We start from the raw sequence: 21,954 nt of genomic DNA, 5'->3' as shown, positions 1-21,954 counted from the left end.
ACCAGCTTCAGAAATCGCAGGTTAACAGCAGCTCAGATTAGAGACCAGGTCAATGCCACACAGAGTTCTAGCACATCTCTACAACAACTGTTAAGAGGAGACTTTGTGCAGCAGGCCTTCATGGTAAAATAGCTGCTAGGAAACCACTGTTAAGGACAGGCAACAATCAGAAGAGACTTGTTTGGGCTAAAGAACACAAGGAATGGACATTAGACCAGTGGAAATCTGTGCTTTGGTCTGATGAGTCCAAATTTGAGATCTTTGGTTCCAACCACCGTGTCTTTGTGCGATGCAGAAAAGGTGAACGGATGGACTCTACATGCCTGGATCCCACCGAGAAGCATGGAGGAGGGGGTGTGATGGTGTGGGGGTGCTTTACTGGTGACACTGTTGGGGATTTATTCAAAATTGAAGGCATACTGAACCAGCATGGCTACCACAGCATCTTGCAGCGGCATGCTATTCCATTCGGTTTGCATTTAGTTGGACCATGATTAATTTTTCAACAGGACAATGACCCCAAACACACCTCCAGGCTGTGTAAGGGCTATTTGACCAAGAAGGAGAGGGATGGGGTGCTACGCCAGATGACCTGACCTCCACAGTCACCAGACCTGAACCCAATCAAGATGGTTAGGGGTGAGCTGGACCGCAGAGTGAAGGCAAAAGGGCCAACAAGTGCTAAGCATCTCTGGGAACTCCTTCAAGATTGTTGGAAGACCATTCCCGGTGACTACCTCTTGAAGCTCATCAAGAGAATGCCAAGAGTGTGCAAAGCAGTCATCAAAGCAAAAGGTGGCTACTTTGAAGAACCTAGAATATAAGACATAATTTCAGTTGTTTCACACTTTTTTGTTAAGTATATAATTCCACATGTGTTAATTCATAGTTTTGATGCCTTCAGTGTGAATATACAATTTTCATAGTCAAGAAACCACCGGAGACTAGACAGAGGTGGACATGACTTGGGGATGGGTGGACCGAGAACTCCTGCAGCTTTTTTTTGTATTGCAGTGTAGATTTTAAACAAGAGTCTTGTTGCTTTAAGAGGAAGTTTAGATGTTTGTGCCCGATGTATTACTGTGAGGAGGGTGGGGCTTAAATTGGGGAGGCAACTCTGGCTCTCCCTCTTTCTCTCACAGGATGGACAGGAGGAAGCATTACCCGCCCTCCCGCCCTGTTTATAATCTTTGTCCTTAAACTTTTTAATTATTGCTTGTATAATGATAAATGTTTTATTGTATTTTTGAATTTGTCATTGTATATCTTGTACCATGTTCAATTGTATATTGGCTATAAAGATTTACTATTTACGGTAACCTTCTAAGCCCAAGGGAAGGGCAATCCTTCAGCCATGGTTCCCTGGAGGTTTCCTCCACAGGGGTTTTTTCCTCTCCTGAGCGCTGTAGGATGACTCTTTGTGAGTCGGGGGTTTGCCGAGTTTAGTCCCATTAATGCTTTTGCAGGGACTTCTAGTTTTTAAGTTTACAAAAATGATTTAATTATTAAAAAACAGTGTCAAATGAGACTTGGAATTTATAACCCGTCACGGCTTTGCGGTTTAGGAGTCAGGTGGAAGTTGCAGACAAGTTAAGGTGGACTCATTTTAACTAATAGAGGATGTAAAACCTCATAGTGGTGAGCAGGCTCGGCTTTGGTGGCCAGCCTCAAGGACATTGTAATGGTAACATCAATCAGGGGCGGGCACAGTGGTTAAGTACAGGAGTGAGGATAATAGGGTCATTGGTGCCCTGAATGTTTACTGGCTCTGCTTGAATGGCAAGCCAGTGCGTGCCGCCCTTTTATGGCTGTCTGTCCTGGTGCTGTATGTCAGACAGCTGGTGATATCGCAGTACTTGTGAATCCCAATGTACTAGCACTCCACCTGACTCCTACTGTGATTATTTAATCCTGTGATTTGAATAAAAGCTGTGGCCATTTTGACAACCAAAATAATGTGTTTTGTGTATTTATTTTAGTACCTAGGTTTACAGTAGTTATGGTGGTTTTAAGAAGGAGTGGGGTCCATCCCATATCCAAAAGTCATGAAAATACAGAAAAATCTTTAAATGAGAAGGTGTGTCCAAACTTTTGGTCTGTACTGTATATATATATATATATATATACATATACAGTGGGGCAAAAAAGTATTTAGTCAGTCAGCAATAGTGCAAGTTCCACCACTTAAAAAGATCAGAGGCGTCTGTAATTGACATCATAGGTAGACCTCAACTATGGGAGACAAACTGAGAAAAAAAAATCCAGAAAATCACATTGTCTGTTTTTTTTATCATTTTATTTGCATATTATGGTGGAAAATAAGTATTTGGTCAGAAACAAAATTTCATCTCAATACTTTGTAATATATCCTTTGTTGGCAATGACAGAGGTCAAACGTTTTCTGTAAGTCTTCACAAGGTTGCCACACACTGTTGTTGGTATGTTGGCCCATTCCTCCATGCAGATCTCCTCTAGAGCAGTGATGTTTTTGGCTTTTCGCTTGGCAACATGGACTTTCAACTCCCTCCAAAGGTTTTCTATAGGGTTGAGATCTGGAGACTGGCTAGGCCACTCCAGGACCTTGAAATGCTTCTTACGAAGCCACTCCTTCGTTGCCCTGGCGGTGTGCTTTGGATCATTGTCATGTTGAAAGACCCAGCCACGTTTCATCTTCAATGCCCTTGCTGATGGAAGGAGGTTTGCACTCAAAATCTCACGATACATGGCCCCATTCATTCTTTCATGTACCCGGATCAGTCGTCCTGGCCCCTTTGCAGAGAAACAGCCCCAAAGCATGATGTTTCCACCACCATGCTTTACAGTAGGTATGGTGTTTGATGGATGCAACTCAGTATTCTTTTTCCTCCAAACACGACAAGTTGTGTTTCTACCAAACAGTTCCAGTTTGGTTTCATCAGACCATAGGACATTCTCCCAAAACTCCTCTGGATCATCCAAATGCTCTCTAGCAAACTTCAGACGGGCCCGGACATGTACTGGCTTAAGCAGTGGGACACGTCTGGCACTGCAGGATCTGAGTCCATGGTGGCGTAGTGTGTTACTTATGGTAGGCCTTGTTACATTGGTCCCAGCTCTCTGCAGTTCATTCACTAGGTCCCCCCACGTGGTTCTGGGATTTTTGCTCACCGTTCTTGTGATCATTCTGACCCCACGGGGTGGGATTTTGCGTGGAGCCCCAGATCGAGGGAGATTATCAGTGGTCTTGAATGTCTTCCATTTTCTAATTATTGCTCCCACTGTTGATTTCTTCACTCCAAGCTGGTTGGCTATTGCAGATTCAGTCTTCCCAGCCTGGTGCAGGGCTACAATTTTGTTTCTGGTGTCCTTTGACAGCTCTTTGGTCTTCACCATAGTGGAGTTTGGAGTCAGACTGTTTGAGGGTGTGCACAGGTGTCTTTTTATACTGATAACAAGTTTAAACAGGTGCCATTACTACAGGTAATGAGTGGAGGAAAGAGGAGACTCTTAAAGAAGAAGTTACAGGTCTGTGAGAGCCAGAAATCTTGATTGTTTGTTTCTGACCAAATACTTATTTTCCACCATAATATGCAAATAAAATGATAAAAAAACAGACAATGTGATTATCTGGATTTTTTTTTCTCAGTTTGTCTCCCATAATTGAGGTCTACCTATGATGTAAATTACAGACGCCTCTCATCTTTTTAAGTGGTGGAACTTGCACTATTGCTGACTGACTAAATACTTTTTTGCCCCACTGTATGTCAGTGAGGTATATATATATATATATATATATATATATATATATATATATATATATAATACAGCGCTAGATAGTAGAAAAGCCGGTAATTCAATTGCCGGCTTTTGCTATCTCCTTCCCAAACAAGACAGGATATGAGACATGGTTTACATACAGTAAACCATGTCATATCCCTTATTTTTTACATATTCCTCACTACTAATGTTAGAAGTGTCTGTGTGCAAAATTTGGTGTCTCTAGCTGTTAAAATAAAGAGTTAAATCACGTAAAAAATTGGCGTGGGCTCCCGCGCAATTTTCTCCGCCAGAGTGGGAAAGCCAGTGACTGAGGGCAGATATTAATAGCCTAGAGAGGGACTATGCTTATTGCCCCCCCCCCCCCCCGGCTAAAAAACATCTGCCCCCAGCCACCCCAGAAAAGGCACATCTGTAAGATGCGCCTATTCTGGCACTTAGCCTCTCTCTTCCCACTCCCGAGTAGCGGTGGGCTATGGGGTAATAAAGGGTTAATATCACCTTGCTATTGTAAGGTGACATTAAGCCTGGTTAATAATGGAGAGGTGTCAATAAGACACCTATCCATTATTAATCCAATATTAATAAAGGGTTAATAATACACATATTTGGAAAAAAGTATTTTAATGAAATAAATACACATGGTGTTGTAATATCTTTATTATACGCTCAATCCAATTGAATACCCTTGTCACCTGAAACAAAGTTAAAATAAAAAAAACAACAATATCCCAAACCTCTCCGATGCTCAATCATGTCCCATGCTGTAAATCCATCTGAAGGGGTTAAATAATTTTACAAGCAGGAGCCTGCTAATGCAGCTGTTGCCCCTGCCTGTAGAAACTGGTGAATGAATGGAATGCAGGGGAACGTAGCATGGTAGACTTGCGGTGCTGCGCCCCCTGCTGGCATAACCTCATATGAACTCTAGCGTGGGAATTTTAATGAATATTTTCTCACGCTACAGTTCATATGAGGTTATGCCAGCAGGGGGCGCAGCATCGCAAGTCTAGGTAGCTACTTTCCCCTGCATTCCATTCATTCACCAGTTTTTACAGGCAGGGGCAACAGCTGCATTAGCAGGCTCCTGCTTGAAAAAATATTTAACCCCTTCAGATGGATTTACCTCGTGGGATTTGACTGTAACGCCAGAGAGGTATGGGATATTGTTGTTTTTTTTATTTTAACGTTGTTTCAGGTGACAAGGGTCTTCAATTGGATTGAGCATATGATAAAGATATTACAACACCATGTGTATTCATTTCATTAAAATACTTTTTTCCAAATGTGTGTTTTTTTAACCCTTTATTAATATTGGATTAATAATGGATAAGTGTCTTATTAACACCTCTCCATTATTAACCAGGCTTAATGTCACCTTACATTAGCAAGGTGACATTAACCCCTTATTACCCCATATCCCACCGCTACAGTGGAGTGGGAAGAGAGAGGCTAAGTGCCGGAAAAGGCGCATCTTACAGATGACAATAACTATGGTCCCTCTCTAACCTATGTGAGGCTGTGGCCTTTGATACAGCTAGGGGGCGCTGTTTGTTCTCCCCAGAATGTGCATGCAGACGGATGAAGTCCATAGGTGTGCATGAGAGTCAGGCTACGTTCACACGATCCTTTTTTTGATCCTTTTTTTTTCAGGTCCTGATTTGGAAAATCCGCAGTGCAAAACAGCACTGCTGATTTTCCGACTGTTTCTTCTGCAGATTCCTCTGCGGGTTTTCAACAGCACTTTCCTATTGGTGCATGTTGAAAACAGGAGCGGAATCCGCAGCAAGAATTGACATGGTACTTCTTTTTTTCCGCAGAAAATCAGCGCGGATTTTCCAGCGGAAAAAAGGATAGTGGGCACAGCAGTTGGAGTTTTCCATAGGGTTACATTGTACTGTACCCTGCATGGAAAACGGCTGCGGATCCGCAGTGCAAAATCCGCTGCGGATCCGCAGCAAAAAAAAGGATCGTGTGAACGTAGCCTCACGGATTTCCGGTCCGGGTTTTCCATGTGGCTGAAGGCCACAAGTTTGTGTGTTTAAAAACCCTGCAGTAAGGGGTATGGGTGTGTCAGGTCAGGTGTGCGAGGTGCACGTCAGTGTCAGTCTGGTGTGTGCTGGTCTGCAGAGTGCATGGAGGCACAGGCCAGCAAAGCCAGCACCCAGGGCAGCTGAATAGCCTGGCACCCGCAGTGTACACAGAGATGCAAGTTGTCCATGGTACTGGTCTCAGATGTGGACAGTCCTGTGCCCGGAGGTGGATGTCCTGTGCCCGAAGGAGTCAGATGTGGACAGTCCTGTGCCCGGAGGTGGATGTCCTGTGCCCACAAGAGGACTAGCATGTGCAACGATTGCAAACAGGTGGATATGGTGCCCGGCTGCTATCCGGAGGATATCCTGAACTGTGTACGACTGTGTGAGTAAAGAGTCTGTAAGAGACTGTGAAACAGCGATGCAGGACACCCACGAGAACTAGTCAGAGGAGGGCTGGCGTGTGTAGTGTCTGCAACATATGAGGCTGTGTGTATGGAGACGTATAGAGACTGTGAGATGGCGTGCGGTCGCCCAGGGAAACTGGACAAGGGAAGTCTGGCCTGTTTAGGGACCGCAAATCTAAAGTCATGTGATATGTATTACTTTGAACTGGTGTAAACTGGTCACTGATATTATCCACTGAAGTTATATGCATTTATGTGAATTGGACTTTAATGCTGTGAAGAAACACATTAAAAGAGACTTTTGTGTTTGAATTTGTGGGTCACTGCTTCTTCACTGCGTACGATGCTACTACAGCTTACAGCTATTAATATCTGCCCTCAGTCACTGGCTTTCCCACTCTGGCGGAGAAAATTGTGCGGGAGCCCACGACAATTGTTTCCGTGATTTAACCCTTTATTTTAACAGCTAGAGCCACCAAATTTTGCCCACATACACTTCTAACATTAGTAGTGAGGAATATGTAAAAAAAGAAGGGATATGAAATGGTTTACTGTATGTAAAACATGTCTCATATCCTGTCGGGTTTGGGAAGGAGATAGCAAAAGCCGGCAATTGAATTTCCAGTCTTTTCTGTTATGCAGCGCTGTATTAAATATAAATATATATATATATGTGTCTCACTGACATATATATATATCTCTATCTATCTATCTATCTATCTATCTATCTATCTATCTAGACTGAATATATGTTTTCACGAATATTTGAGCCCATGGATCCATTCTATGTCCATTTTGCAAGCCAGGGAAAAAAATCTCGCCATACGGATGCTATAAGGATGACACATGGATAATTTTTGGAGAAAAAAAATCGCATCCTCGCATTGAATACGGATCAATGTTCAGGAGCTTTTCTGCGTATTACGGCTGTAAAAACAGACCGTATGTCCCTACGCTAAGTGTGACGCCGGCCTGAATTAACACGTGGAATTATATACTTAACAAAAAAGTGTGAAACAGAAATTATGGCTTATATTCTATGTTCTTCAAAGTAGCCACCTTTTGCTTTGATGACTGCTTTGCACACTCTTGGCATTCTCTTGATGAGCTTCAAGAGGTAGTCACCGGGAATGGTCTTCCAACAATCTTGAAGGAGTTCCCAGAGATGCTTAGCACTTGTTGGCCCTTTTGCCTTCACTCTGCGGTCCAGCTCAACCCTAACCATCTTGATTGGGTTCAGGTCTGGTGACTGTGGAGGTCAGGTCATCTGGCGTAGCACCCCATCCCTCTCCTTCTTGGTCAAATAGCCCTTACACAGCCTGGAGGTGTGTTTGGGGTCATTGTCCTGTTGAAAAATAAATGATGGTCCAACTAAACGCAAACCGGATGGAATAGTATGCCGCTGCAAGTTGCTGTGGTAGCCATGCTGGTTCAGTATGCCTTCAATTTTGAATAAATCCCCAACAATGTCACCAGCAAAAGCACCATCACACCTCCTCCTCCATGCTTCACGGTGGGAACCAGGCATGTAGAGTCCATCCGTTCACCTTTTCTGCATCACACAAAGACATGGTGGTTGGAACCAAAGATCTCAAATTTGGACTCATCAGACCAAAGCACAGATTTCCACTGGTCTAATGTCCATTCCTTGTGTTCTTTAGCCCAAACAAGTCTCTTCTGCTTGTTGCCTGTCCTTAGCAGTGGTTTCCTAGCAGCTATTTTACCATGAAGGCCTGCTGCACAAAGTCTCCTCTTAACAGTTGTAGAGATGTGTCTGCTGCTAGAACTCTGTGTGGCATTGACCTGGTCTCTAACCTGAGCTGCTGTTAACCTGCGATTTCTGAGGCTGGTGACTCGGATAAACTTATACTCAGAAGCAGAGATGACTCTTGGTCTTCCTTTCCTGGGGCGGACCTCATGTGAGCCAGTTTCTTTGTAGCGCTTGATGGTTCTTGCCACTGCACTTGGGGACACTTTCAAAGCTTTACCAATTTTTTGGACTGACTGACCTTCATTTCTTAAAGTAATGATGGTCCCACGTTTTTCTTTACTTAGCTCCTTTTTTCTTGCCATAATACAAATTCTAACAGTCTATTCAGTAGGACTATCAGCTGTGTATCCACCAGACTTCTGCACAACACAACTGATGGTCCCAACACCATTTATAAGGCAAGAAATCCCACTAATTAAACCTGACAGGGCACACCTGTGAAGTGAAAACCATTCCCGGTGACTACCTCTTGAAGCTCATCAAGAGAATGTCAAGAGTGTGCAAAGCAGTCATCAAAGCAAAAGGTGGCTACTTTGAAGAACCTAGAATATAAGACATAATTTCAGTTGTTTCACACTTTTTTGTTAAGTATATAATTCCACATGTGTTAATTCATAGTTTTGATGCCTTCAGTGTGAATGTACAATTTTCATAGTCGTGAAAATATAGAAAAATCTTTAAATGAGAAGATGTGTCCAAACTTTTGGTCTGTACTGTATATACACACACATATTTATATACACACACACACACACATATCATGCCCTCTGCAGATTGTAGTGTCAGATCTTATCTTGTATGTAATTTCCTTTAATCTCGGTGATTGCTTCCGTTATGGGGGAAGAACAAGATTGTTTATGTGCTAATGGCACAAAAGTGCAAACCTGACCAGTATGGAAGCGCTGATACGTTCCAGGACTCATTCAATTATCCATGATTTTTGGTCATCATTAAAGGGGCATGGTCAAAAATGTGTGGGGGATGGGGGATGAAGGTGGGACTCGAGCACCAAAAATATAAAAAACAACCTTAATTGCCTCATATAGAGAGATCCTGATGATCGGGTCAGGCTGATGTACAATGTTCTGAAATGGACCTAAAAGTTAAAAACTAAATTCTGATGTTTCCCCTTTAAATGTTCTAGGATTTATTCAGAAGCAGGATTTATGGCGGATTCTGGATTCATTATAATCAGGAGCAGCTGAGTGTAATAACAGACGAGCTCTCCGCGGCCCGGCGCCAGCACAACGTCCCCGTCAGGATCCGCTAATTTCTAGGAGTGAGAGGTGACTTGTCCAGATCAGTCCGCTGCGGCTCCGGTATCTCACATCCACTTATTACACCCGAGACACTCTCTGCCAATGGGGACGTACTGGGCTCCGACTCTATTACAGTTTGTCACTTTAACAAACTAAAGACAGTGGAGAGAATGGACCGAATGCATGAGAAGAAAAAATCGTTAGAAGTAGTACGACCCTGATGTCCTCAAGATAAATCCTCAAATACCAAAACATGCAAGACATCTACCGCCATACCACTACCTAAGTAACCGTGCCATACTGCGTCCTGAAGAATGCCACTAAGTTTAAAGGGAATCCATCTGCCGGTTTTTACTATGTAATCTGAGAGAAGCATGATGTAGGGGCAGATACCCTGATACCAGTGATGTGTCACTTATTGGGATGCTTGCTGCAGTTTTTATATAATCCCTGTTTTCTTGATTTTAGATGTAGCAGTGCTTAAATGCTGAGCTGTGTGTAACCCCACCCACACTACTGATTGGCAGCTTCATGTGTACACTGTAAACTGCCAATCACTGGTAGGTGCGGGGTTACACAGATTAGTCTATATCAGCCTGAATAATACCGCCATATAGTGCCCCAAAAATACTGCACAATTCACTACCAAGACATTATTGCCATAAACAATCCACATGTTATCACTAGCTATCCCGAATGATATGTAGTATCCAAATACTTCCCTACAGAACCCATATAATATTGCCATATAGCTCCCAAATAAATCTGCTGTTCAATTGTTACATAATACCAACAGACAATGCTAAGTACTACTATCTATTAGTTTTTATTTGGGATTACTTAGGATAGCTCATTAATGTTAGATGCCCAGACAGACCCTTTGACAAATAACATTGCCATCCAGTACTTATTGTAGATAAAAGTACCATACGGTGACCACATCATAGCGCTATACATTTTATACATAATAATACCATATAGTGGCCAAATAATAGGAATAGACAGTAGTTAAATATTAGACAAGCATGGATTATCTAAAGTGCCTGAATAAGTTTCCTCTGTAATACTGCAATATAGAACCAACATAATACCGCCATAAATTCCTAAATAATGTTATCATACATTACCCACATTATTCTGCCCTAAAACAATCATGATATGTCAGTAATGCCTCTACCTCCAGCTGCAGAATAGATAGCAGACAAGCGCTTTAACATTAACATTGACATAAAGTACTGAAATAAAAGCATCATACAGTGACCAAATAATACTGCTGCACTTTCTACACAATTTAGTGGCCACGTAATACTAACAAACAGTCGTTAAAGAGACGAGCAGGGATCATATAGGGGATAACACCCTAATAACACTCGCCCACTGCTTAATAGTACTGACATACAACTACCATAACTTCCTAAATAATAGTCTCACACAGTGCCCACATAATACTGCCATATACTAGCCTTAAAATAGTTTATTGAAATTAACTTTGCCATTTATAGAAAGTTACAGTGCTGCAGGGGACGAGGAGCAGAATTATAGTAAGTCAGTGCATACAGTAGAGGCTTCCATGCTATATACTTGTGAATGCCACTAGGGGGAGCGCATAGCACTGATATACTATCATGCTATCTGTATTCACCAGTTTGCACTTAGCTCCCTCTAGTGGCAGATGCAAGGATGAAGAATTATACTATTTAACTCTGTAAGTGCCTACTGGTGCCAGTAAATGTTGGAGGTAAAGCAGGAACAAGTTACAAGTTATGGCTCGCACCATCTTTCTGGAATAATCAAAGTTTTCACAACTTTAAAAGAAAAGAAAAGGACACAAAAAGTGGTTAAGAGGCTCATTGTACTCCAGGGCACTTCAGTTTCCCTCCCCTCTTTCTGTTTCATGTCCTCATCTTTTTCTGCTTGCTGTCCTTGAATAGAACTTTTAATTTAAATCCCACTCTTAGCAGAGAGTCTGCCTTAATAGTAGCGGATACATTGCAACTGCGCTGATACATTGTAGCAAACTATCAGGACAGGAGAAAGACCAGAGGGTCCCACGAGACAACTGCTATTCCTACCTGCGGCCCCGATGACTAAAGACTGATGCGATTCTAGAAAATCCTAAACTAATGAAATCTGCACTCATTTATTCGGTGCACTGATTTGTTACAATGTATCAGTGCAGGTCACAGGGATGTAAATAGACAGGATACATTGTAACAAACCCTCAGCTGTGGGTCTGGAAGGAAACAATAACCTCCTGACAGCTAGCAGAGCTGGGGAGGCATTTAAAGGCAAAGTATTAGAAAGCTGCAGAACTCTTCCTCTTACAAGGTGTGAAGATGTAGCAGAGCCGGATTGGTTGGCGTGTAATACATGGATCCCGCACATGTAAACAGCTGGCTGTGATTCTCACAAGGAAAGAATGTGCAGCATGTGTTTGTCACAGCACATTACAGATCTCTGGGATCCCGAGAAGCTTCATTCCCTAATAAGTCCTTTCTCTGCCGCGGCTTCAATGAATCATAGAGCCAGTGTTCCAGGGGAAATGTAAGAAATTCATCAGACACAATTTCCTCTTAACAATAGGAGACGTAGAATATTCTGCTCAGATAGTTTATTGCTTTCCCAGGACCCTGAATGGCAGATCAGTCCAGACATCCAGCTGATTATCCCCTACTTGGTTTGAGAAAGCTGAGTGACAATCCTGTGCGAGCCTCTCGAAGACCATAGCGATTGTAACCCAGCTTTCCCATGTTCCTGAATAGCAAATTGCGCTAATTATGTTGCTGTTTGATAACCCCACAGTAGCCATATTGGTTGCAATCCAGATTTCCTAGGACCCTGAATGGCAGTTCTGTTATGCAGTGAATTATCTTGTACTTGGTCTAAAAAAGCAAAGTGTGAGAGTTGTCATAATAGCTGTGGTCATATTGGCTGTAACTCAGCTTTCCTATGTCCCGGAGTGGTAGTGCAGTCCAGGTATTCAGGGGATTATCTTCTATCTGGACTAAGAAATTTAAAAGACAACCTAGTAGGAGCCTCATAATGAAGATAGTGACTGTACCCTGCTTTCCCAGGTTCCTGAATAGTAGATCAGGCTACCTGTCCATCCTGGCTTGAGTGCCAACCTTGTTGACTGTCATTCCCAGATCCCAAATTGGTGATCAGCCTAATTGAACCTCATGGGAGCTGTCAGGGTGCCCATATTAGATATAACTCAGCTTTCCCAATATTCTGAATGGCAGCTCAGCCAAGTAATGATGAGAAAGCTGAATGATAACAAAGGACATATTGGATGTTATCGAGCTTCGATAGATCCCTGAATGGAGATCAGTCAAGTTGTGCAGCGGTTCATCCAGAATTTTCTATATCGATCCTGAGAAAGCTGAGTGACCTCCCCGTGATTTGTCATGGCAGCCATAATGGTTGTAACTTTCCCAAGTTCCTGAATGGTGGAGCAGCCAAGTCATGCAGCTTGTTTATTCTAGCATAAGAAAACTGAGTGCCAACCTTGTGAGCCATACTGTTTGTACCCAGCTTTCTGGGGTCCCTGAATGGTCGATCGTACAAGTTATTCAGCAGTTAGTCTCCTGCACAGCAGAACTATCCTTTCTCCTCCATCTTCCCTCACTCTTTCTCTCAAGTGATGACACTACGTGAGCGGTCTCCGTCGTCATATTGGTAACACCGCTTTCCTGGGTCTCTGAATGGTAGATCAAAGTATAAAGAATTGAGAATGCTGAGTGGCAACGCTGGAAACGGTCATGGTAGCAACTCCGCTTTTCCTAGATCCTGAAAGGCACAGCTGTCATGGTGGCCATATTATCTGTCACCCAGCTTTCCCAGATACGGATAGGCACCTGACCCCAATTATAGTATGACGCCTGACATCAGTCCTGAACACCCCTATAGCAAATCTAAACACCCAATTCAGCAAAGTCCCATTAATCCGGCATCTGATAGTCCAAAAAGCCTAATTCCTATCATTTCACTTCTTTTCACAAATGGTCGGCCTAATAGTTTGTGGAAGTGAATTTCTTCTTCTTCCGTCTGAGAATTAACAAAATGATTATTCCGCTTTCTCATTACAGAAATGACTCAATAAACCAAATATTAGATAGAAATTCTAGTCTGACGTTACTGGAGGGCAGTGATAATGGGGGAAATAAGACGACTTTGCCAACTCCTGAACGGCAGATCAGCCTAGGAGAAGAGCCTGTATAAACCTTTAGGCTACGTTCACACGATCCGTTTTTCACTGCGGATTTTTCCGGTCCTTTTTCGGGGAAATCCGCAGTGGAAAACGGCGGTGCTTCTCTCGGCGGATTTGTGTCCTTTTTCTTCTGCGGATTCCACTGCGGGTTTCCAACTGCAGTTTCCTATTGGTGCTGTTGGAAACCCGCAGCGGAATCCGCTGAAAGAATTGACATGGTACTTCTTTTTTCCGTTGGCAAATCCGCGCGGATTTTCCAGCGAAAAAAAGGATCGTCGGCACAGCGGGTTTTGTTTTCCATAGGGTAACATTGTACTGTACCCTGCATGGAAAACGGCTGCGGATCCGTAGCTGCAATTCCGCTACGGATCCGCAGCAAAAAACGGATCGTGTGAACGTAGCCTTATAGGGCTGAGGAGTATTAGGTCTACGCAGCGTCTGGGGGTAAGCAAGAAGGTTCATATTCACTGAAAGCAAGCAGAGATCTGTGCACAATCATCACCATCATTCCCCATGTGTATGGGACAGTCACTCAGCCTGTAGTGGTATGACTTAGGAAAAGAGTACAGACCCCATAAACTAATACAGATCCCAGACCACCTAAGAGAGACCCCTGACCAGACCCCAAAACAAATACTCTAACCAGAACCCCTTAAAGGGAACCTGTCACCACGTTTTTGGAAGATGGGATAAAAATAGCGTTAAATAGGGGCAGAGGTGGGCGTTACATTAGTGTGTTTGTTATGCGTTTATTACCCACCTAAGTTGCCGAAATACCTTTGCAAAGTCTCCGTTTTCGCCTGTCAATCAGGCTGATCTGGTCAAAAGGGCGTTGTCTTCCCCCAGATTTTGCGTAGTTTTCCGTTGGTGGCGTAGTGGTGTGCGCATGCCCAAGGTCCCGAATCCTCTGCCAGGGGATTTAAAAGAGCGCGCTGTTCGTTATTTCATTGGTGATCGGTGGGCGCGGCCATCTTCCTTTGGCCGCGCGTGCGCAGAAGCGGTGCTCTGCTGGCCGCGGCTTCAGGAAAATGGCCGCGGGATGCCGCGCGTGCGCAGATGGATATCGCGGCGGCCATTTTCCTGAAGCCGCGGCCAGCAGAGCGCCACTTCTGCGCACGCGCGGCCAAAGGAAGATGGCCGCGCCCACCGATCACCAATGAAAACGAACAGCGCGCTCTTTTAAATCCCCTGGCAGAGGATTCGGGACCTTGGGCATGCGCACACCACTACGCCACCAACGGAAAACTACGCAAAATCTGGGGGAAGACAACGCCCTTTTGACCAGACCAGCCTGATTGACAGGCGAAAACGGAGACTTTGCAAAGGTATTTCGGCAACTTAGGTGGGTAATAAACGCATAACAAACACACTAATGTAACGCCCACCTCTGCCCCTATTTAACGCTATTTTTATCCCATCTTCCAAAAACGTGGTGACAGGTTCCCTTTAATAACCAAGAACGCAGTCCCCAGTCCAGACCCCTAAACAAATACAGACCCTAGAAAAGATCACCTAAAAAATACCAAACCTCGACCCCCAGAGATGACCCCAAATACAAACCCAGAACAGCCCGTCTGAATAAATATGGACACCAGGCTGAGAAATACATACACAAGACCCTCCACACTAACAGACCCCAGACCAGACCCATAAATAAATATAGACCCCAGACTCCCTAAGATACAGACCCCAGACCACCAAAATATATACAAATCTCAGACCAGACCCCAAAATACTGACCCCAGACCAGACCCATAAATAAAAATAGACCCTGGACCCCCTAAGATACAGACCCCCAAAATATATACAAATCTCAGACCAGACCCCGAAAACACTGACTCCAGACCAGACCCCTTAAATACAGACCCTAGACCAGTCTCCTAAATTTATACAGACCTCAGACCCCCTAAGAAGATACAGATCTCAGACCAGACCACCAAAATATATACAAATCTAAGACCCCCCTAAATTCTGACCTTAGACCGCTTAAAAACAGAACCCAGACCAGTCCCCTAAATAATTACAGACCCCAGACTAAATTCCATAAATAAATTCACATCCAAGGCCAGACCTCCAAAGTAAATACTCCCAGACCAGCCCCCTAAAATAAATACAGACCCCAATTCAGAACCCCCAAATACAAACACCATATGGCACTCCCTCTTAATGCAGACCCCGTAAATATATGCAGATCCCCAGCCAGACCAGACCAATGCCATAAACAAATACAGATCTCAAACCTACAAGAAGGTGTAGACCAGACCCCCCCAAATATATACAAATCTCAGACCAGACCCCTTAAAAACAGACCCCAGACCAGACCCACCAAATATATACAGACACCATAATACACTCCTTAATGTAGCCCCCCCCTCCCGAGCAGACATGCAGACCTTCAGCTCCCGCCTCCCCCTGATCCATGGAGTGGGTGCAGTGGGATCTGGGAGTGAGGAGGCGTCCAGGATCGGGGAGAGCAGAGGATGCAGAACCTGCAATATTTGCAGATATGGGAGGTTTCCCCTTTTTCCACCCATACATTCTATTGAATTGTATTAAAGTAGTTCGGAAAGGAACGCTTCTGGGTAATAACAGGATAACAGGAAATCACTTCTGGGTGGAGAATTCCTTTAAGTATAGGAATATACCAGCAGAATATAAAAAGAATGCATTACTCCTTGATGAATTCTAAAGGAGAGGAAGTTAGAGATTAATTATTAAAAATGGCTGCAGCTATTCTGAGACATAATGACAGAGAAGCTCTGCGGCTCCGCATTGTGAAATCGTTCAATTCTGCGGCTCTGGAGACCCAACACAGCTCAGCAAAATTCTCTACAATAGGAAGACTCTAAAGTCCTGCAAATACAGCAATGAACAAATATCAGAGGCTAGGTCTCACAGCTGCAGGTTTGTTACAATTGTCTCCTTTGAAAACACCTCCCTGGACTTCCTTCTCTCTCAAGCACCATCCTGAAAGTGTTATATTTACCGCCTTGTAAATGTCCTTTTAGAAGCTGCTTTGAACTGCTGCCATAGCAGAAATCTGTATTATTGCATTATTTGTATACAGACGCTGCTCTATGACCTTATCAATGAGTACAGCATTGGGAAAACATGGCCATTTACTTCAATAAATAGCGCCACAATTGTTGGCAGGTTGTATGTGGTATTGCAGATCAGTCTTGTTTACTGCAGCGGCAGGAATAATTGTAAAGAATTAGAATAATTCCAAAGAAACCAAGCTTCATCAACCTGCGGTTTAATTACACACACTGTTTGTTGTCAGTGAATCTGCTCACTCTTAGGCTGCCGTCACACTAGCAGTATTTAGTCAGTATTTTCCATCAGTATTTGTAGCCAAAACCAGGAGTGGAACAATTAGAGGAAAAGTATAATAGAAACATATGCACCACTTCTGCATTTATCACCCACTCCTGGTTTTGGCTTACAAATACTGATGTAAAATACTGACCAAATACTGCTAGTGTGACGGCAGCCTTATAGACCTGATATTTCTCACAGCTGAGGGATTGCTACAATTGTATCCATCCTAGACAATGCTCAGTGATCTAAACGGCCGGTCTACAGAGTAATGCATTTTACTTGCACTCAAACATTGTAACAAACTCTCAGGACGGCAGAGAACTGTTGGTTGCTGAATGGATACACCTGGATCCCATAGGTGTGAGATGTACTGAAGTGTTGCTATAGATTCTTTTAATTATTCATCAGTTTTTGTAAAGCTCTGAATCTTTGTAATATACTCCATTACCTTATTTTGCTTCCTTCCCTCTCAAACACAATGTTGGAAGTTTTTACTGCCTTGTACATATCCTTTCTGAAGCTGCTTTGAACTGCTGCTCTAGCAAAAATCTGTACTCAAACACTAGATAAAAACACTCTCACTTTCTGATCAAGTGGGAGGTGAGCAGACGCCCACAAGGAGAGAGAGTTTGTGGATAGAGTCTGAGTATGAAATCTTGCTAGAGCAGCAGTTCAAAGCAATTCCAAAAGAGCATGAATTAGGCAGAAAAACCAGATTGTTCAGCATGGAATTTGAGAGAGAGAAGGAAGCAACATTAGGTAGTATATTACAAAAACCCATAACGTTGCAAAAACTGATCAATAATTAAATAAAAGAAACTATAGCAACACTTCAATACATCTCACACCTAAGGGATCCGATTGTACCCAGGGGAGACAACCAGCAGCAGACAGTTCTCTGCTGTCCTGCGTTTGTTACAATGTTTCAGTGCAAGCAAAATGCATTATTCTGCTTAGCTCACAGAGCATTATCTAGACTGGAAGCAATTGTAGCAAACTCTCAGCTGTGAGAAGTATTAGGTCTATACAAGTGGGACAATTCACCGACAGCCAACAGGATATGCCATTGATAAAACTCGATTTGTCTGGAATTATGCTAATTCTTTACAATTATGGCTGCCGCTGCAGTGAACTGGGCTGATCTGTAATACCACATACAACCTGCTGACAACTGTGGCGCTGTCTATGGAATTAAACAGCCATGTTTTTCCAATGCTGCACTCACTGATGAGGTCGTAGAGCAGCGTCTGCATCCAAATAATGCAAAGTGATATGTCACCCCTCCCCCACGCAGTCTGTTATTGGCATTAATTAAGCGTCCTCCGTGCACTGCATCATTCCTAGCTGCATCCTAAAATATCACAGGCCCCCCTCTGCCTCATTATAATTTCCTGCGTATCAGTCAGCCGCCTCTGTCTTGTAACACAGCGGATTTATCCGCTATTCTCCTCATCCTGCGCCGCCTTCCAGGACAATCCATCCAGGGATGCAGCGAGCCGGGTGCTAATGTGTAAAAATCCTGTAATCTGGCAATAATAGGCCAAATATTCTGGATTATTGGACATTCAGAATTTCCAGGCTACTGGATGCTGGATTAAAGGTATTTTCTTACAGTAGGTACAGTGAGATCTAACAATAATGGTATATTAGAGTTGTGGGGGTCCGACTTATCCATTGCTGGAGAGGTGATGCTCATTCGGGACCCCTCCAGAATAAGATATTAGCTAAAGAGCTCTCCGACCCACCATGCCGAATCCCTTTAACTGGGCCCAGGTTATGTACAGAGTAAGTGCTAATTTTAGGAGCAGGCGCATTTCTCCTGGATGTTACAGATCAGGTTACCAGGGTATGTGCCAGCGCGGCCTGCAACAGGATCAGGGTGAATACTGGGCATCACGGGGTCTGCAGGAGCAGTTATGTCACCTGAAATATCTGCAAAATGCTCCCCAGGGGCCTGATGATACCAGCCCGTCCTCTAAAGCTCTTATCCTGTGCCATATGTAACCTAGGGGGGCCAGCATGCAGGGCGCAGTGCTGCCCCCAGGTCTGCTACCGCTCAGGCTTCTTCTATGTCTACATTGTAGGAAGGGGGCTCAGTTATGGGGGGTGTTATGGAAGCTTCATAAGGGGGGCACTGCGGAAGGGTTTTTTGTGGAGGCAAGCAGGCTGAATTTTGAGTGCGGCTCAAGTGTTGTAACATTGTGGCAGGATCTGATATGGGGGCGCTCCAGTATGCTCTGTTATGGGGGTCATTGGGGGGAGGACCCATTAAAGGTGATGGCTGCGGAAGGCTTCACTACGGGGGTCGCTGCAGACGGCTCCATTATGGGGTCACTGCAGAAGACTCCGTTTTGGGGGTCTCTGCAGAAGGCTCCATTATGGGGGTCACTGCAGAAAGGCTCCGTTATAGAGGTCTCTGCAGAAGGCTCCATTATGGGGGTCACTTCAGAAGGCTCCGTTATGGGGGTCGCTGCAGAAGGCTCCATTATGGGGTTCACTGCAGAAGGCTCCGTTATGGGGGTCTCTGCAGAAGGCTCCATTATGGAGGTCACAGCAGAAAGGCTCCGTTATGGAGGTCTCTGCAGAAGGCTCCATTATGGGGGTCACTGCAGAAGGCTCCGTTATGGGGGTCGCTGCAGAAGGCTCCATTATGGGGGGTCACTTCAGAAGGCTCCATTATGGGGGTCGCTGCAGAAGGCTCCATTATGGGGGTCGCTGCAGAAGGCTCCATTATGGGGGTCGCTGCAGAAGGCTCCATTATGGGGGTTGCTGCAGAAGGCTCCATTATGGGGGTTGCTGCAGAAGGCTCCATTATGGGGGTTGCTGCAGAAGGCTCCATTATGGGGGTCGCTGCAGAAGGCTCCATTATGGGGGGTCACTTCAGAAGGCTCCATTATGGGGGTCGCTGCAGAAGGCTCCATTATGGGGGTTGCTGCAGAAGGCTCCATTATGGGGGTTGCTGCAGAAGGTTCAATTATCGGGGTCGCTGCAGAAGGTTCCATTATGGGGGTCGCTGCTAGAGGCTCCATTAGGCCGGTTTCACACGTCAGTGGCTCCGGTACGTGAGGTGACAGTTTCCTCACGTACCGGAGACACTGACACACGTAGACCCATAAAAATCAATGCATCTGTTCAGATGTCATTGATTTTTTGCGGACCGTGTCTCCGTGTGCCAAACACGGAGACATGTCAGTGTTCGTGGGAGCGCACGTATTACACGGACCCAATAGAGTCAATGGGTCCGTGTAAAACACGGACCTCACACGGACATTCTCCGTCTGGGGTCCGTGTGCGTGCAGGAGACAGCGCTACAGTAAGCGCTGTCCCCCCCACATGGTGCTGAAGCCGCGATTCATATGACCAGGAAGGAGCGACAGCCGACGGGGGACCCGGGTAAGTATTTTCTGACCAGCGGGGGGGCGCACAGGGGGTGGGAGGGCGGCGGACACATAGATCTTTATTTTAAACACTATTATTCATATTTTCTCTGCAGCAAACGCTGCTGCAGGGAACATATGAATCGCGGTTTCAGCATGATGCAGATTGGGTACCACACGCTCCGTGTGGTACCCACTCGCCATACGGGCGGCACACGTGTGCCGCACGTATGGCCTCCGTGAGTTCCCAGGCACACGGACACGGATAACTCCGGTACCGATTTATTCCGGTACCGGAATTATCTGGACGTGTGGGACAGCCCTTATAGATGGTTGCCGCAGAAGGCTCTGTTATGGGGGAAACTGGGGGAGGATCCATTACAGGTGGTCACTGCGGAAGGCTGCGCTACAGGGGTTGCCACAGAAATTATGGTGGTCTCGGCAGAAAGTTCCATTATTGATGGTCGCTGCAGAAGGCTCTGCTACAAAGGTCGCTGTGAAAGGCTTTGTTATTGGGGCCACTGAAGGAGGCTTCATTATGGGGGTTGCTGTGGAAGGCTCTGTTGTAGGGGTCATTGTGGAAGGTCCCATTATGGGGTGTTCGCTAAAAAAGGTTCCATTACGGGGGTCACTGCTGCGGAAGGTTTTGTTATGGGGTCACTGCAGAAGCCTCCGTTTATGGGACATGGACTCCCTCCCTCCATTACCCCCACACACAGCTCTGAAAGATGTTATCCGGAATCCCTCCCTATTTTTCGAGGAAAAGTACAAATCATTAAAATCACAACACAAAAAGATTTACAGATCTAATACTGGGAAATGTGTTAATATCATTCTTGATGGTCATAAGCAAATACATCAAATGTCCCCACTCCAATCGCATCACTACAATGGAGCCGCTCTATGAAAATTTGTTACAAAAAGGGGCTCTTTCACCAGTTTTGGGGTAACTCCGGGCGCACTACGGGCAGGGTGGTTTCTGGGAGGAAGAAAGTCTCATTGTACGGAAATTCGGAAGGGCCATTCACTGTCGTACTGTGCGATCTGTGGATCAATCAGAATGACAGGGGTTGTCAGGACTTTTTTTTGGCTGCGCACATTATTTTTCTCTTTCTGATCTAATGCCAATTGATCTTCTATTAATGCCGGACAATCAGATACTGGATTAAAGAAAAGTCACTGTATAAGTAACAATACTGCAAAAAAGAAACAAAGAAACAAATGAAATACACATTATATAAATACTTTAGCAATATAAACAGCTCTTTCCCTTTCAAAAAATTCATTGTCGGCCATGTCCCTGCATGCAGCCATCTTCATATGATCTGTCCATGGACGAGAATGAGGAGAAAACCTAAAAAATAGACTAAAAGCCGATCTGATGGTAATAATACAGAAAAAGAGGGCAGATCGGCAGAAAAAGCTATATATATATATACCGTATATAAAGATTCGTCTTGTGTGATGTCCTACCTGAAATCATCCACGGCATTCATGGCCTATGCAGCTCCTCTCCCCCTTGGACATAGGGGGATGCAGCAGATCTGAGGGTCACATCCAGGGCTGCTGCACTGTCAGGATGCTGAGCATTTCGGGAATGACATGAGGATGGAGGAAGGGTGCGCAAAATTCAGGGGCACGGACGGCTCCAGCAGCCTCTGCTCTTCCCAGCTGCAGAAGAGCGGCGAAAAGAGAGACAGAGTCACGTGAGCGCTCCTGTAGGTCTGATTAATGCAGTAGCTGCCGGATAATGCGACCAGCAGACTGGAGCCTAAAAGCAGGCGAAGAACCGTCCGCCTGGAATAACGCCGATCCCCGAT

General features: G+C 44.7%; 1 protein-coding gene and 1 long non-coding RNA gene across 8 annotated transcripts in view; one reads left to right on the top strand and one right to left on the bottom strand.

Moving 5' to 3' along the window:
* The window catches only part of EVL (Enah/Vasp-like), a 164,263-nt gene that overhangs the window by 118,108 nt on the left and 24,201 nt on the right, over window positions 1-21,954 (bottom strand). Inside the window, exon 1 of one of the 6 annotated variants that reach the window (XM_077269459.1) lies at window positions 21,608-21,912. The exons of 4 other annotated variants lie outside the window; for them this stretch is intronic. In XM_077269459.1, the coding sequence (XP_077125574.1) occupies window positions 21,608-21,630 (23 nt within the window). In that variant the 5' untranslated portion in view covers window positions 21,631-21,912. Of the gene's footprint in view, window positions 1-21,607; window positions 21,913-21,954 lie in introns of those variants that run through there. One more of the 6 variants, XM_077269428.1, reaches the window with a different exon arrangement.
* Window positions 1-21,954, top strand: part of LOC143782311 (uncharacterized) — a 46,748-nt gene that overhangs the window by 6,410 nt on the left and 18,384 nt on the right. For both annotated transcript variants that reach the window (XR_013216930.1, XR_013216931.1), the window contains exon 3: window positions 9,112-9,253. This is a non-coding gene — a long non-coding RNA (uncharacterized LOC143782311). The remainder of the gene's footprint in view (window positions 1-9,111; window positions 9,254-21,954) is intronic.

Source organism: Ranitomeya variabilis, chromosome 1, assembly GCF_051348905.1.
Source record: "Ranitomeya variabilis isolate aRanVar5 chromosome 1, aRanVar5.hap1, whole genome shotgun sequence".
In the NCBI taxonomy this organism is placed as follows: Eukaryota; Metazoa; Chordata; class Amphibia; order Anura; family Dendrobatidae; genus Ranitomeya; species Ranitomeya variabilis.
Note: the sequence above shows the minus strand (reverse complement) of the source record. Positions and strands in the feature narration are given on the sequence as shown.